General features: G+C 50.7%; 8 protein-coding genes and 1 non-coding gene across 9 annotated transcripts; 6 read left to right on the top strand and 3 right to left on the bottom strand.

The window, feature by feature from the left end:
• Positions 1-192: 192 nt before the first annotated feature.
• BO88DRAFT_465991 (UbiA family prenyltransferase) lies at positions 193-1,345 on the top strand (the record flags this gene model as incomplete). Its single annotated transcript, XM_025711449.1, has 2 exons — positions 193-324; positions 376-1,345. The coding sequence occupies 2 exons, from the start codon at positions 193-195 to the stop codon at positions 1,300-1,302; spliced, it is 1,059 nt and encodes a 352-aa protein (XP_025561232.1). The 3' UTR covers positions 1,303-1,345.
• Positions 1,346-1,555: 210 nt separating this feature from the next.
• Positions 1,556-1,626, top strand: BO88DRAFT_t191. Its single transcript has one exon. It is a non-coding gene; the product is annotated as a tRNA-Gly (tRNA).
• A 616-nt stretch (positions 1,627-2,242) lies between these two features.
• BO88DRAFT_489374 (aldehyde dehydrogenase ALDH) lies at positions 2,243-3,863 on the bottom strand (the record flags this gene model as incomplete). Its single annotated transcript, XM_025712692.1, has 3 exons — positions 2,243-3,429; positions 3,481-3,680; positions 3,733-3,863. 3 exons carry the CDS (start codon positions 3,861-3,863, stop codon positions 2,243-2,245), a joined length of 1,518 nt encoding a protein of 505 aa, XP_025561231.1.
• A 228-nt stretch (positions 3,864-4,091) lies between these two features.
• On the top strand, positions 4,092-5,378 carry BO88DRAFT_465985 (dihydrodipicolinate synthase family protein; the record flags this gene model as incomplete). The annotated part of the gene is made up of 1 exon (XM_025711448.1): positions 4,092-5,378. The coding sequence occupies exon 1, from the start codon at positions 4,458-4,460 to the stop codon at positions 5,376-5,378; it is 921 nt and encodes a 306-aa protein (XP_025561230.1). The 5' UTR covers positions 4,092-4,457.
• An 88-nt stretch (positions 5,379-5,466) lies between these two features.
• BO88DRAFT_344405 (C6 transcription factor) lies at positions 5,467-7,495 on the bottom strand (the record flags this gene model as incomplete). Its single annotated transcript, XM_025703230.1, has 2 exons — positions 5,467-6,510; positions 6,560-7,495. The coding sequence occupies 2 exons, from the start codon at positions 7,493-7,495 to the stop codon at positions 5,467-5,469; spliced, it is 1,980 nt and encodes a 659-aa protein (XP_025561229.1).
• BO88DRAFT_406294 (uncharacterized protein) lies at positions 7,443-7,891 on the top strand. Its single transcript, XM_025707116.1, has one exon. The coding sequence runs from the start codon at positions 7,598-7,600 to the stop codon at positions 7,829-7,831; it is 234 nt and encodes a 77-aa protein (XP_025561228.1). The 5' UTR covers positions 7,443-7,597; the 3' UTR covers positions 7,832-7,891.
• A 316-nt stretch (positions 7,892-8,207) lies between these two features.
• On the bottom strand, positions 8,208-9,467 carry BO88DRAFT_489372 (uncharacterized protein; the record flags this gene model as incomplete). Its single annotated transcript, XM_025712691.1, has 5 exons — positions 8,208-8,465; positions 8,531-8,994; positions 9,054-9,131; positions 9,192-9,397; positions 9,451-9,467. 5 exons carry the CDS (start codon positions 9,465-9,467, stop codon positions 8,208-8,210), a joined length of 1,023 nt encoding a protein of 340 aa, XP_025561227.1.
• A 512-nt stretch (positions 9,468-9,979) lies between these two features.
• On the top strand, positions 9,980-11,455 carry BO88DRAFT_427167 (alpha-hydroxy acid oxidase; the record flags this gene model as incomplete). Its single annotated transcript, XM_025708962.1, has 8 exons — positions 9,980-10,073; positions 10,134-10,167; positions 10,220-10,322; positions 10,387-10,778; positions 10,831-10,898; positions 10,951-11,204; positions 11,254-11,330; positions 11,380-11,455. 8 exons carry the CDS (start codon positions 9,980-9,982, stop codon positions 11,453-11,455), a joined length of 1,098 nt encoding a protein of 365 aa, XP_025561226.1.
• Positions 11,456-11,882: 427 nt separating this feature from the next.
• Positions 11,883-13,548, top strand: BO88DRAFT_445099 (isopenicillin N synthase family dioxygenase; the record flags this gene model as incomplete). The annotated part of the gene is made up of 4 exons (XM_025710173.1): positions 11,883-11,916; positions 11,985-12,170; positions 12,234-12,596; positions 12,646-13,548. 4 exons carry the CDS (start codon positions 11,883-11,885, stop codon positions 13,062-13,064), a joined length of 1,002 nt encoding a protein of 333 aa, XP_025561225.1. The 3' UTR covers positions 13,065-13,548.
• Between the last annotated feature and the right edge of the window lie 145 nt (positions 13,549-13,693).

Raw genomic sequence — 13,693 nt, 5'->3', positions numbered from 1 at the left:
ACTGCAAAAATTTCGCAGACAGGAGCTGAAAGGTGGACTCTGAGGCTATTATAGTGCCCACTAAGATTTTGACATGAATTGATTCCAGGAATATAAGGGTGCGACGCACCCGAGACTGGGCCTTCTCCAAGGTAGTTTTCGAAAATTTCAACGTAGACATGTCTCTGCTGTTGAAGCAGATCAAAGTCTGATATGCAGAAAGAAATGGATCTTGTTGATTTTTCTCGCTTCTACGAGATTTGCACGTCTTTACTTGGCGCTGTCGGTGCTTCAGTTAATAGCGATGTCGTAAAGTCCAGCCAGAGCAATACAAGGGCTTACAAAGTGAGTGACCTTCGATATAACCATCAACTCAGAAAGCTCACAACCGTATAGAAAGGATGGTACTGGACAGACCTGGCTCTGACTATCTGGCTGTTCACTGCGGACGACTTTGCAACATTTGTCATTCCTGAGACAGCATTTGGCATTTGTGCTGCTCTGTCCGGGCCTCTTCTGACAGATGAGAACACTCCGGACTTACTCTCAGTCGTTTGTCGAATACCAATGGTCATGTTATGGAACTGGCTAAACCTGTTCGTGTTCAATCTGGCGAATCAGAGGCACCCGGACTCCGTGGCAGAAGACAAAATCAACCGACCCTGGAGACCACTGCCCGCAGGTCGGATCAGCATCCTACAGACTCGCCAGCTACTCTTGCTCACGATCCCACTCGTGCTTGGATTCAGCGTCTACCTCGGTGCATGGGAGGAGACTGCGCTTCTTTACACTCTGAACTGGGTATACAATGACCTGAGCGGTGGTGACGACGGCTTCATTCTACGGAATGTCCTTCTAGCCCTCGCATTCAGTCAATACAACAAGGGATCACTGCGTGTCGCGACCGGAACCGGATTCGACATACTCCCTAGAGCATGGCGGTGGATTTGGCTCACCAGTGCCGTGATCGGCACGACGATGCATATCCAGGACGTCAAGGACGTGGAAGGAGACCGAGCCAAGAACCGCCGTACAATGCCCATTGTGCTGGGTGACGGGCCGGCCCGGTGGTCCGTTGCGATTCCTGTTGCGATCTGGTCCGTTGTTTGTCCTGCTTTCTGGGAGCTGGACGTACCCGGGTATGTTCTCCCGGTTGCGTTGGGAATGGCCATTGCTGGGAGGATCATATTCCTTCGGGAAGGAGTTGCTGATAAGCGGACGTGGAAGATGTGGACGGCGTGGACGGCGGTTATTTGGATGCTTCCTTTGTTCAAGAATCCTAGTGTATTTGTTAGATTTGGTAGAAGTCTGAGATGGATGTAAGGCATAGATTCAGTCATGTATGTCTGCAAGGGTTTTATTACAGGCCGTTGTCATCTTCTTACTTTGCAATCATTTCAGGATGGTCAAGATTACAATAGCGAAATACATTAGAGAGTTCAAAGTTCTAGAAAGACGATCCAACTATTCCATATCACGATCATCCTAATCCACTTCGTTTTGTCTTCGGGCTGTAAATTACTCATCTAATTCATTGGCTCTTAGTTAATTTATTTGCCAAGCACTACAAGCACCAGCATCATTGGTCTAGTGGTAGAATTCATCGTTGCCATCGATGAGGCCCGTGTTCGATTCACGGATGATGCACAGCAATTTCTTTTTGCTTTTTCCCCATAGCCCCCAGAGTGGGGTTGTCCGCCTGCTATTGATTCTCCCTGCGGAAGAACACCGTTTTTAACTGCCTCGTGGATTTAGATGAGTAGCGTCGCATAAAACAGAGATTTAATTACCTCTAAATACGATTTTTCTACTTTGCCGCATCTTTTCTTTTGTCTTCTGATTGAAATGCATGATCAGACCTATTAGTAAATATTTCTACTCGAGCCCGTTTCGGCAGAAATAAAACTTGGTGTTTGTGGTGAACCAGAAATATATTCATTTGCTCATGGACCATCATGAACACATACTAAGCGCTCCACAACATCTATGGAGCTGAGTCCATACAACTACTAAGTAGTATTAGTAGTTATAAAAACCACATATTATAGCAATGGAGACACTTAACAAAACTCGTTTAGTATCAGCCCAAATTCCTCCAAAGCCAATTCAAGGTATTTGAATCAGTTCCATTGTGAAGCAAGTCATAAAATTGCGCTTTCAAGAAAACGCCCAGCCTCCAATAACAGAGAACAATCAATCTTATTTTAGAACCTGGAAAATGATCATAATTTATTCATCAAAGCATACTGCCTTCTAGTCTAGTCTACAATCTACTCCCCATATTGACATGCACCGCCTTAACCTGCGAATACGCCTCCAGTCCCGCCTCACCCAACTCGCGCCCAATACCACTCTGCTTGACACCTCCAAACGGAATCCGCGGATCACAGTCCTGGCTACTGTTAATCCAGACCATCCCGGCCTCAATATCCGCCGCCACGCGATGCGCCCTCTCCAGATCAGTCGTGAAGACCGCGGCGCCCAGACCATACGTGGTATCGTTGGCGCGACGCACCGATTCCTCCTCCGAGTCGAATGGCAGAATCACCACCACAGGCCCGAACACCTCTTCCTTACAGATGCGCATGTCGTCAGTCACGTCAGTGAACACAGTCGGCTCGATGAAGTAGCCCTTTGCGTTCTTTTCATCCTTAGGGGTATAGGGCTTGCCGCCGGTGACTAGCGTAGCGCCCTCCTGTTTGGCCGTCTCAATGTAGGCGAGAACCCGCTCGTACTGTGCCCGGGTGACCTGTGGTCCTTGGTAGGTATTCTCGTCCCACTGGTCGCCAATCTTGGAAGTCGTCTCAATTGCCTCCTTGAATTTCTCCAAGAAAGTAGTGAGAATACTCCGATGCACGAAGATCCTCGACGTAGCAGTGCAGATCTCGCCCTTGTTGGACATGATGCCGAAATGCGACCACTTGACCGCCTGTTCCAGATCCGCATCCGGGTAGACGATCAAGGGCGACTTTCCGCCTGTCTCGAGAGTGATGTTCTTCAATGTGCCGGCTGCCATCTTCATGATTTCTCTGGCGGTGGCAGTGGAGCCCGTGAAAGCGATCTTATCGACGAGCGGGTGCTGGACCAGCGCAGCACCGGCTTCTTTCCCGTAGCCGTTGATGATGTTCACCACTCCGGCTGGGAATCCTGCTTTCTTGATGAGTGTTGCGAGGACCAAAATGCTGAGGGGAGTTTGTTCAGCGGCCTTGATGACCACGGTGTTTCCGCAGGCGAGCGCGGGACCCAGCTTCCACGTCGCCATAGAGAGCGGGTAGTTCCACGGGATGATCTGTCCGACCACGCCGATGGGTTGGCGGATAGTGTATGCGAACTTTTGGGGAGTAGTGCTGATGGTTTGGCCGAAGGTCTTGTCGGCCCAGCCGCTGTAGTAGCGGATGGTGGTGATGGCTTCGGTGAGGTCTTCGGTTAGGGCGACTTGGTAGGGTTTGCCTGTTGGCCAAGTCAGTTTCCGCACAGCGGTAAAAACAGGGATATGCGAACCGTTATCCCATGCGTCAATAGCAGCAAACAGCTCCCGGTTCTCTTCCATTAAATCGGCCAGACGGCCCATCAGCTGTCCGCGTTCGGTGGCGGGGAGGAGCTTCCATGAGGAGTGTGATAGCGCCGCTTTGGCGGCTTGAACGGCCGCGTCGACATCTTCTGCTGTTGCGGCGTGAACAGTGGCGATGGGCTTGTCGGTGCTGGAGAAGTCAGCATGGAAGTTTGAGAGTAGTTCAGAGGTAAGGTGCATACGCAGGATCTAAAGACACTATAGTCTGGCCGCTGGACGAAGGACGGAACTCATTGTTAATAAACAGGCCGGTCGGCTGCTGGTATTGCCGGCCCTTGGGAGTGGTGATGTCGACAAAGAGGGAGTCTGCCATCTTCTCTTCTTGGTCTTAATGTGGAAAGATAACAATGCTGACAGAAATTAGAGATAGTAAGTGCGCGAAGACAGATGTGTTGTCTTGATATAAGCTGCTTGGCTAGAACTTCCTGTTCCGGATGTGGGATGTGCCTCCGCGCAGCCCACTTTGCAATTGAAGTGTGTCACTAGTCAGCTATTGTCTCTTCCGATAAGGCGATAACGAGGATAAGATCGCCCCATTACCCCTCTCTTCATTGATGTCGAGACGCATTGATAATTTGGCGCCAGTGGATGCGCTAAAGCCCTCCCCACTGCACGCCGGAACTGCCTTCCGTTGGGTTACCGGCATCGCCAAATCAGGAAGGTGGTTCCGGCATGGATATCTTGGAACCCCTCCGACATTCTATCCACAGAGTTAGGGCTTCACCATTGACCAGAACATCATTAACAGTGTAGTATAGACTTGAAGTGTAGTTGGGAGGGAAGGCAGTCCCGTCTCGTCATGAAATAAAATGCTCTCAAAACTCACTCACAAGTCCAACAACACCCCCTCATTCCATCCTTACGTTCTTCTTCCTAGCTATACCAAGCAATCACCACTACATCCAACATGACTATCACACAGCAATCCCCCGCCCTCCACGGCATTATGGTCGCTCTGATCACTCCCTTCACAGACGACAAGACCCAGATCGACGCAGCAAGACTAAAATCCCACATCGATCACCTGATCGGCGCCGGCGTGCATGGCCTCGTGCCCGGCGGTAGCACGGGCGAATTCACCACCATGACACGCGAGGAACGCAAGAAGTTGACCGAACTCTGCGTCGAGTACGCAGCTGGCCGTGTGCCCGTCGTAGCAGGCACCGGCAGTACCTCCACCGAGGAGGCAGTGGACCTGGCACGTCATGCCGCACAAGCTGGTGCAGCCGCCGTGATGGTTGTGCCACCATTCTACGACCCCTTGAACGTGGAGCAATTAACCGAGCTCATGGCTGAGATTCATGAAGCCAGTCAGCTGCCGATTGTCTACTACAATATTCCCTCTGCCAGCGGGTTGACCCTCACTCCCCAGCAAATAGCGGACCTGAGCAAGGTCGGCGTCAAGTACCTCAAAGACACCTCCGGAAATGCGCCGGCATACACGGAATTGGTGTTTGGATTGTCGGATCAGATCACCGCTTTTAACGGGTGGGATACCCTTACGTTCTATGGGTTGGCAGCTGGATCGCCTGGAGCGGTTTGGGGTGCTGCCAACATCATTCCGGAGTTGGCGGTAGAGCTGTGGAATGCAGTTGCCGTCGAAGGAGATCTCAAGAAGGGCCGTGAACTATGGGCTAAGGCATGGCCCATTTGCAAGTTCCTTGAGTCGCACAATTACGCTGCGGCTGTGAAGACAGGCGTTGAGCTGAGGGGCCAGGCGACTGGTGGCTTGCGGAAGCCATTCGCCCTCTTGAAGGAGGATCTGCAGAGCGAACTCGCCCAGTTGATGGTGAATGCGAATGTTAATGTTGTAAAGCGTTCGTCATGATTCATTAAAATTGGATATAGAACAATGAAATTATGAGCACATGTCATCGTATCTCGTGTAGCGCCTTGTAATGGACCCACGGTGGTCATCATGCTAAAATGGGCCATATTTGTTTGCTTTTGACAACATCAAGCCAAGTTGGGAAAGCCTCTCCTCTGCTTCGTGTGAAATGTTTATCTTGCCTGTCCCAGACTTGTTTCATGACCTCCCGAACAGTCTGGTAGGCAGAAAATCCGCATCGTGCCTCCCCTTTGTCCAGAAGCGCCGTGATCAATAGCCGCCTATCGGGCGTTGTAGCCTCGCACCCAGCAATGAACAGAGGCCATACAGTGCCCGGGCCAGTCTGGTCGGCTTCCACTAATGCTACATCAAACTCGTTTAATGCTGAGATCACTTTGTCCACTTGGCTCTCCAAGATAGCCGGGTGGACCTGACGAATTCGTCTGTAAAAGAAGATAACCAGTGCAGAGTTCAAAGCCTGCAGAAGGCATCCATGTAATCTGGCCAGTGTATTCGCCGAACCGCATATGTTGTCCTCTGTTCCTCTGGAGGCGAATGTGCAAACCATGCTCTCGAGGCGAGCACTGCGCCGGTGCAAAGCTTCCCATGCTTCGAGACTTGCACTGATTCCTGGACGCATTTCGCGCGCAACTCGAAAAGTCTCCATTACGTTGGCCAGGCGCGTCGTCTGAGATACCAAACTAAGCCACGTCTCGGATACTCCGTAGATCTGGCTGTACAGCGTGGCAGGATATCTTCGCGAATCTTGTAGGTGGATGTCATACAAGCCAACATCAGCTTCCTTTGGCTCGTCAATATCCAGGTCACTATCGGACGGCCGCCGATCGAGGCGCAAGAAGTCGTCCAAGCGTGAAGTTCTGTAACCAGCTGCCTGAGTGTTCTCGACTCTCTGGTGTCGAAACCGATATTTGAGCGCCTCCATAAAGGTGTCCGACGGTGTGTAGTTGTGCAAAGCGTAGGTACTCTCGCCTACTATCCGTAGCCAAGTATATGTGTGGTGTAGCAGGCGTGCTTTCTGAGAGATGCGTTGTTTTGGCAAACCTCGGAGGCGTAGCAGTCGCTCAGCATCAATCACGTAGCACCTTGCGTCCTGCTGCTGGCCACTTAGAACCTGCTTCGGTTAGCAATCTATCCGGAACGTGACTTGACAGCAGTCTTACAGCAAACTCGGTCAAGGCGCAGATTGCCATTAACTGGTCCTTGTATTTGGCTTTCTTTGGCTCTTGCGTTTCATGCTTCAAGGACATTTGCATATGGTCTTTGGCTAGATGGTAAGCGTAGTCTGCTACCGGCTTCCAGCGTTCCGTCGAGTCTGAGGTCCTCATGGAAGGGTTTACTGTTAGATGAAGGGCTGAACAGGCCAAGAGGCAGTAAAGATTAGCCAACCGAGCGTGAGTGATATTTTGAGACCCGAGGAAAGTGATATCGCTGTATGTTACAACAGCAGACGGCACATTTAGTATCTTCCACGGTGACTTCTGATCTAAAGGAACGGCCATCATACGCGATATGACATGATCCTGAAAGTGCCGTAATAGGAAATGAGCATCTGCTAGTACATCGGGTGGATTGCAATCAACAGTTGGTATCATATTAGGAGCACTGTCATTTTCGGGGCCAGAATTGTAGACAGCAGCTGTATCATCCATTAGACTAGGCGCTTCGCCAAGGAGATTGTGTTCTAGTATAGGGGCCTGTGTCACTAAATCGAGGGGCAACCAATCACCCAGGTCAAGTGTGCCAGATAGTGTAGCACTATGCAACTGAGGGTCCAAGCTAAGTATGTCTGACCACTGCAGCAGATCATTCATGTAGGCGAGCGAGTCTTGCGACAGAGCTGGGCTGACCCCGGAAGCCCCTTCAGGCAGGGTATTCCCGGACGATAGAACCACATCATTTGCGACCGTAGTCTCGTCAGCAGGCTGAGCCCTACTTGCAGATTTGGGGCCGGTAAGTCTAAAGTCCAGCACAGAGAATGGCCCGACTACAACATCACCGTGTGAAGGTCTCTCGGCATCCCGGGATCTGTTTTCGATCTCCGCCAAAGAGGCATCAATAGAGCCTGATACCAAGTCTGCACTCAAGGCATCACTCATGGAGACCCTCGATTTCTCTAAGGTCAAAATATTAGCTCCACTATTTCTGGATATGGAAATCAGGTAATCAATCATAGAGAAGGATCAAGAACCTGTGTAGAGATGGCGTCGAGGCCCCTGCTTCTCTGCATCATTTGCCTTGCCAGCTGCTGGCCCCGAAGAAGGTTGGGACTTCCGATCGGACATCCATCGGATCTCATCGACGAACCCCTCACATACCACGCCAGTTGCCCGACACATCTGGCAAGTAGGCCTCTTTTGGTCGCATTTGGCATGACGCCGACGACATGTTCTGCAGGCTCCCAGGGCATGACTGCGACGAGTCCGGCGACCTGATTGCTTGGAGGATGCCATGTCAGTCGAAATAGGCCATATCAACAAAAACGGAAAGTATAGTAATCGAATAGAATATGGGGTATGAGCCGATGTTGTGTTAGAGCTGGAAAGTGAATCAATTAGTAGTGGGTCACAAGAAAGGAGGGTGTGGCCCGACCGGGGAGGAATGTGGTTCCGCCGAACCGGAATCCCCTTCCAATTCGGACCAGAGCAGTGTCGGAAGGACCTGCTGTCCTGGGTTTAGGCCCTGCAGTTCTGATGGGATCTTGATAACAGCAGGTTCTACGCGTGATAATCAGACATGTCGATTTTCGTGGGCAAATAACGTAAGTGTCAATAGGTTCATTCCTGGTTCTCTAATAATTCTTACATAGTTCTATTTCAGTCCAAGTCTCTGTGCCTCGGCAAGAACAGTGTGTGGAATCTCATCCTCCAATGTCCTCCCCTCGGGGACCCATCCCAGGTACTTGGCCGCTCGCTGGGCTACCTGCTGGGCATTGGTCCCCCATAACACTCCGCCATGAGAAGTGAGCGAATCGGCCTCTTCATGACTGATCTCAGTAACCGATTCGGATTCAGCAAGGCCGAGCTTCTTCACTTCTTGCGCCACTTGCGCTGAGATAGAACCGAATGTCTATGTCTTGTTAGAAATTACCCCGTTCTGGGCTCAGGCTAAAAGTTCAGAAGGTAGGGACTTACGATAGCTCCAGTACCCGGGAAGTAGAGCCCGTTCTCATTCCACAAGTCCCCTTCCTCGCCCCGTAAAGCCTTCTCTGCCAGCTTCACAAAGATGCTGCTAACATCCGAGATGTGTATATTACTCCATGTGGCCTCTCCTTTACCCACCTGAATCCCGCCCCGTCGTTGCATTGTCACTCTTGCCAGCTCCGGAATTTGTATGCTTCGCTGGTTAACCGGCCCTCTACCCCGACCATAAATAATAGGAGGGAAGATCAACGCGGTCTTCGGACGATTGGCGGCAGGGGTGAGGCTGAGGATTAAATTGTCGACCACGCGCTTTGCAGAGTATTGTTGGATGAGCTCCCGCAGTTCATCGGCTCCATCGACGTCGCTGTAGACCTTGTCGGAAGGTTCTCCAAAGGCGCTGGCTACAATGTCGGGAATAGAAAGGACGCTTGCGCCTGATATCTGAAGCCAGTGACCTGTTCGCATTATGAGAAACGATAAGCTATGGACGGACAAGGAGGTAAGAGGTAATTACCCGGCTTAGGTCTTTCCGCTGCGGTCAATCCACGAGCGATGGCCTCAGCGCTTTTGACATGGTTTGAGCTTGCCGTGTCTAGTAGTAGCGGACCAATGTCAGTAAGAGGCAGGGGATGTCTCGAAGTGCGATACTCACGGATGACAATGTCCGCTTCCCGTGCCTGCTGTTCCAAAGTAGAAGAAGCATCCAAGTCTCCCAGGACTATTTGCACATCAGGGTATGCTTGAGAGAGTTTCTGCGCCTTTGCCTCGTCCCTCAGCAGGACTGTATACTGGCAGGCTGGAAGGGCTGATTTCAGCGCATAGAGCACATCCCCTCCGATATAGCCTGAGGCTCCTGTGCTATAACTACCGTTAATCGCAATGACAAAGTTAGATCACGGGAGTATACGTACAGAAAGATTTTCGCCATTGTGACTACTATGCAGGAATGCAACAGTTAATAGTGCAGGACAAGGAAACGAAATTGACAAGAGGCATGTAAAATAATCAGGTTCAAATTGAAATGATGTGATGAGGGGTAGACTTCTTCTTTCTGAGGGGCATATTTCTATTTGGTAGGTGATTCCGAGGAACGATCGTCACCCCATAATAGAATTCCGGGGATAGTAGCTGATAACGCTTTCCGCTGCACGGACTTGCCCAATGCCATGGGGCAGTTGAATTCAGAGTGTCCGCGCTTTGCGACAGCATCACGCTGGGAAGGTATCTGAGAGTTGTTATCTTTTGCTTTCCTCTTTCGGCGTCAAGCAATAGCTGCGGTCGCAGGACAACAAAAATTTAGGAAAGTCGGCGACACCGACATGTGGTATATAGGTCCAATTATACCCTACTACAGAATAACTCAATATTATTGAAACCTGACACTTGCTCCTCTTGACGCTTTTTCATCAACCGGTGCCTTGTACTGATCTCATTGCCAGCATGGCTCATCGCGGAGAGACATTCCACAAGGATGTCAGCTGTATCGCCGACCTAAAGGCGATTGGAAGCAAGAAGCTCCCAAAGATGGTCAGAGGTAGGGCAATTGACCACTGAGAAACATGCAATGTTGATCCCTAACATTGGAGATAATTAGATTACTACAATGAAGGTGCCATGGACCTAATAACGTAGGCACAAATCTTCGAGGCTACCATTATCGAAAAATCACTGATGGCACAGACTACGCGACAACGAAGCCGCATTTGACAGATACAGAATCCGCCCACGGGTCCTGGTAAACGTGGCTAACATCGACACCAGCACAGACATACTTGGGACTAAGGTAGCACTCATATTAGTCTAATAGACCACAGAATCGTCGCTAATGCCCTTCCTCAACTATACAGGTATCCCTTCCTTTCGGTTTCAGCCCAGCAGCCGCGCACAAACTTGCCCATCCCGAAGGAGAGCTCGCAACCTCTCGTGCCGCCGCGAAATACGGTATATGTATGGGCCTGTCCTCATACTCGACCACCTCGATGGAAGATGTCGCCAGTCAAGGCTGCGGGAATCCATATGCGATGCAGATGTGCGTGCTCAAGGATCGGTCACTCACATTGCAGTTACTGGAAAGAGCAGAAAAGGCGGGCTACAAAGCGTTGTTCTTGTCGGTGGACGTTCCTGTGCTTGGGAAGCGGCTGAATGAGTATCGCAACGACTACCAGCTACCAGAAGATCTGGAATATCCCAATATTCTCAGTAATGGCAGCGATACCTCCGATCGCACAGATTATGGTTGGTAATTTTCGTATATACCGTCGGACGAGCCGCTGATTATTACTAGATGCTAGTCTTGACTGGGATAGCGCGATCCCCTGGCTGAGGAAACATACCAAGCTTCAGATCTGGTTGAAAGGCAGTAAGTGAAGCACTCCAGATGGAAGCAAACTTAGATTGGCTGACACGGGCAGTCTATGCACCCGAGGATGTTGAACTGGCAATACAACACAAGGTTGATGGGGTTATTGTTTCCAACCACGGTGGTCGCCAACTAGACGGTGCCCCGGCCACGTTGGATGCACTGCGCGACTGCGCGCCCGTTGCAAAGGGCCGTATCCCGATCGCAATCGATGGTGGAATCCGCCGGGGGTCAGATATCTTCAAGGCCCTGGCTCTGGGGGCAGACTACTGTTTCATGGGACGGATTCCCATTTGGGGACTTGCTGTAAGTTGAAGCCGGTAGCTGCTGTGAGCATTCTAGTAACCAGCTATAGTATGATGGCCAGCAAGGAGTGGAGCTTGCTATTCGGATATTGCGCCAGGAGTTGATGATCACGATGGCTCTCGCTGGGTAAGTTGATGTGTATGATTATCAACAGGTACTATGCTAACTATTCCAGATGTCGGTCGGTTTCTGAAATCCAGAGAAGGCATTTATGTGTTCTCCAGCCAGACGGTGTGCTCTCCAAACTGTGATGTTGCATGATGCTTAGCAATCTTTATTAGCATTAGATTAACGATACCAAGTTATCCTTTGATGTGTTTATATAGCTTCTTGTTTGAGTGTGAACTTCAGATACTTGCTGAGTGACTATTATATGGCGTTTGCCTTTCTACGCAGAATGATATCAAGGAAATACTTCCAGGTTGGCAAAGCAAAGGAAGAGTCGTATTGGCGTATCGGCATGCAGAGCATCTCGATGTATCCGAAGTGACACGGACGGCGTTCTAACGGTCGTACCTCTCCATCATCGCTGTTCCTGATTCGCCTTGACAGGGATCGGTTAGTATGCAGGACACAAGCTAACCTACGAGTGGTGCAGCTGTCGAGTTGGCCTCATACCCCGCTTGCCTCACCAAGACAATCTCCCGAGGTTGTCCTTCTCATCACATTTCTGAAACAATGGTCACTGCACCTCCCATCATCGACTTTGAGCGTACGTTCTGACCATATATTTCCACAATAACTGCAACAATATATCTATCCCAGACTCACATACCATAGCATTCTACACCGGTGATGCCGAGCAAAAGGCAGAGCTAGTGCGGCAAGTCCGTCACGCCTGTGAGAGACATGGATTCTTTCAGCTCATCAACCATCGAGTCCCGCTTGATATCCAAGAGGCTATGCTTCAGCAGGCTCGGGGCCTATTCAGCTTACCAATTGAAGTGAAGCAGAAGTACAGTCGAGGTAATCTCATGCAGAGTTTGACGCTTCTGGCAAAGCCGATCTTGGCCACTAACGCTGGAATAGAGGTTGAGCCCGTTAATCTGGGATACGAAGGCCTTCGCTCGCAGAAATTCGAGAAAGAAGGGCCTGGCGATCTGAAAGAGAGTTATTACCTGTCGCAAGATCTGCCTCCAGGGCATCCCTCCACCGGAAGATTTTCTCAAGGGTCTAATAAATATCCCGATGAGATCCGAGATCCAGATCTGTTCCGGAATACGGTGAAAGACTACCACGCGGTGATGTCCGATTTAGGACTGAAGATATTCCAGGTGTTGGCTCAAACGCTCGACTTGAATGAGAATTGGTTCAATGGGTTTTGTCACGACTCGGCCAATATTATACGCTTAGTGCGGTATCCGCCCCAGGAAACGGATGGTCAGGAACGAGGTATGATCTCAACCACGGGTGCAAACATGCCTGCTTACGAAAGTCCTAGGCATCGGGGCTCACACTGATTTTGGCGGCCTCACAATCCTGCTGCAGGATGACAAAGGGGGTCTGCAAGTGTGGGACCGCGAGGCATCCGAATGGGCGGATGCCGAGCCCGTTCCAGGGGCATTCGTGGTGAACCTAGGCAATATGTTGATGCGCTGGACCAACGATCGCTATATATCCAACTTGCATCGGGTTATCAACAGAAGCGGACAAGAACGATACAGCGTGCCATATTTTATATCCGGGAATCTGGACTACGTGGTGGAGTGCATTCCCAGCTGCAAGGCGGAGACGGAGGCGGCGAAATACCCGCCGATAACAGTGGAGGAGTGGATGTTGGCGCGATATGCGGACACATACGGAGGCGGGCAAAAGGGAGCAGGTGAACTGTCGCAGGACGCAGTCCGCGCGAGCAGCTGATTGGAGCGTTTCAGGTAGTGGACAAGCAAGTCATGTGGCTGGCATGTGGATTCTTGTTGATGACACCAAAGTTGGATCAGGTTCTCAACCCGGGGAACACGGAGCACCCAGATTCTCACATGTGAGAGTGGAGCCGCAGAGAATATAGAAGGGGTGGCCATTTTTATGAATCTCATGGAAGGGGCATATGGACAGCACATGTGAAGTATAATGCAACGCCATTCTGATGACCCAGAACAATCAAGCATTCCGTCTCACCGCATTAGAAGGCTGGTGAGGAAAGTCCATCTCATCAGGCGGATATGCCGGCATTAGTGGTACACGGCTAAAGCACGCGGCTGAGACATCAAGACAAAAATACTTGAAATTCGTAGAGGCAGTTACCTGGCAGTTTTTGTCCATCGAAGAGATTCTATTCCATCCCGGGTTATTGTCTGACTGTGCATGTAAGTCGGGTCGGGATGAGTTAGGTCTCAGATATCAGATCGCCAGGGATGCCCGAGGATCCAGGCAGGGAAAGAGAATAGATAAGATGATTCCGGCAGGCAAAATTACCGGGGAACCCCGAAACGTGTCAGCCGAGCGGCAGAACCCAGTGACGCAGCAGGCGGTCAGTCGGTCACCGGGAA

This window comes from Aspergillus vadensis (assembly GCF_003184925.1).
Source record: "Aspergillus vadensis CBS 113365 unplaced genomic scaffold BO88scaffold_17, whole genome shotgun sequence".
Lineage (NCBI taxonomy): Eukaryota > Fungi > Ascomycota > Eurotiomycetes > Eurotiales > Aspergillaceae > Aspergillus > Aspergillus vadensis.
Note: the sequence above shows the minus strand (reverse complement) of the source record. Positions and strands in the feature narration are given on the sequence as shown.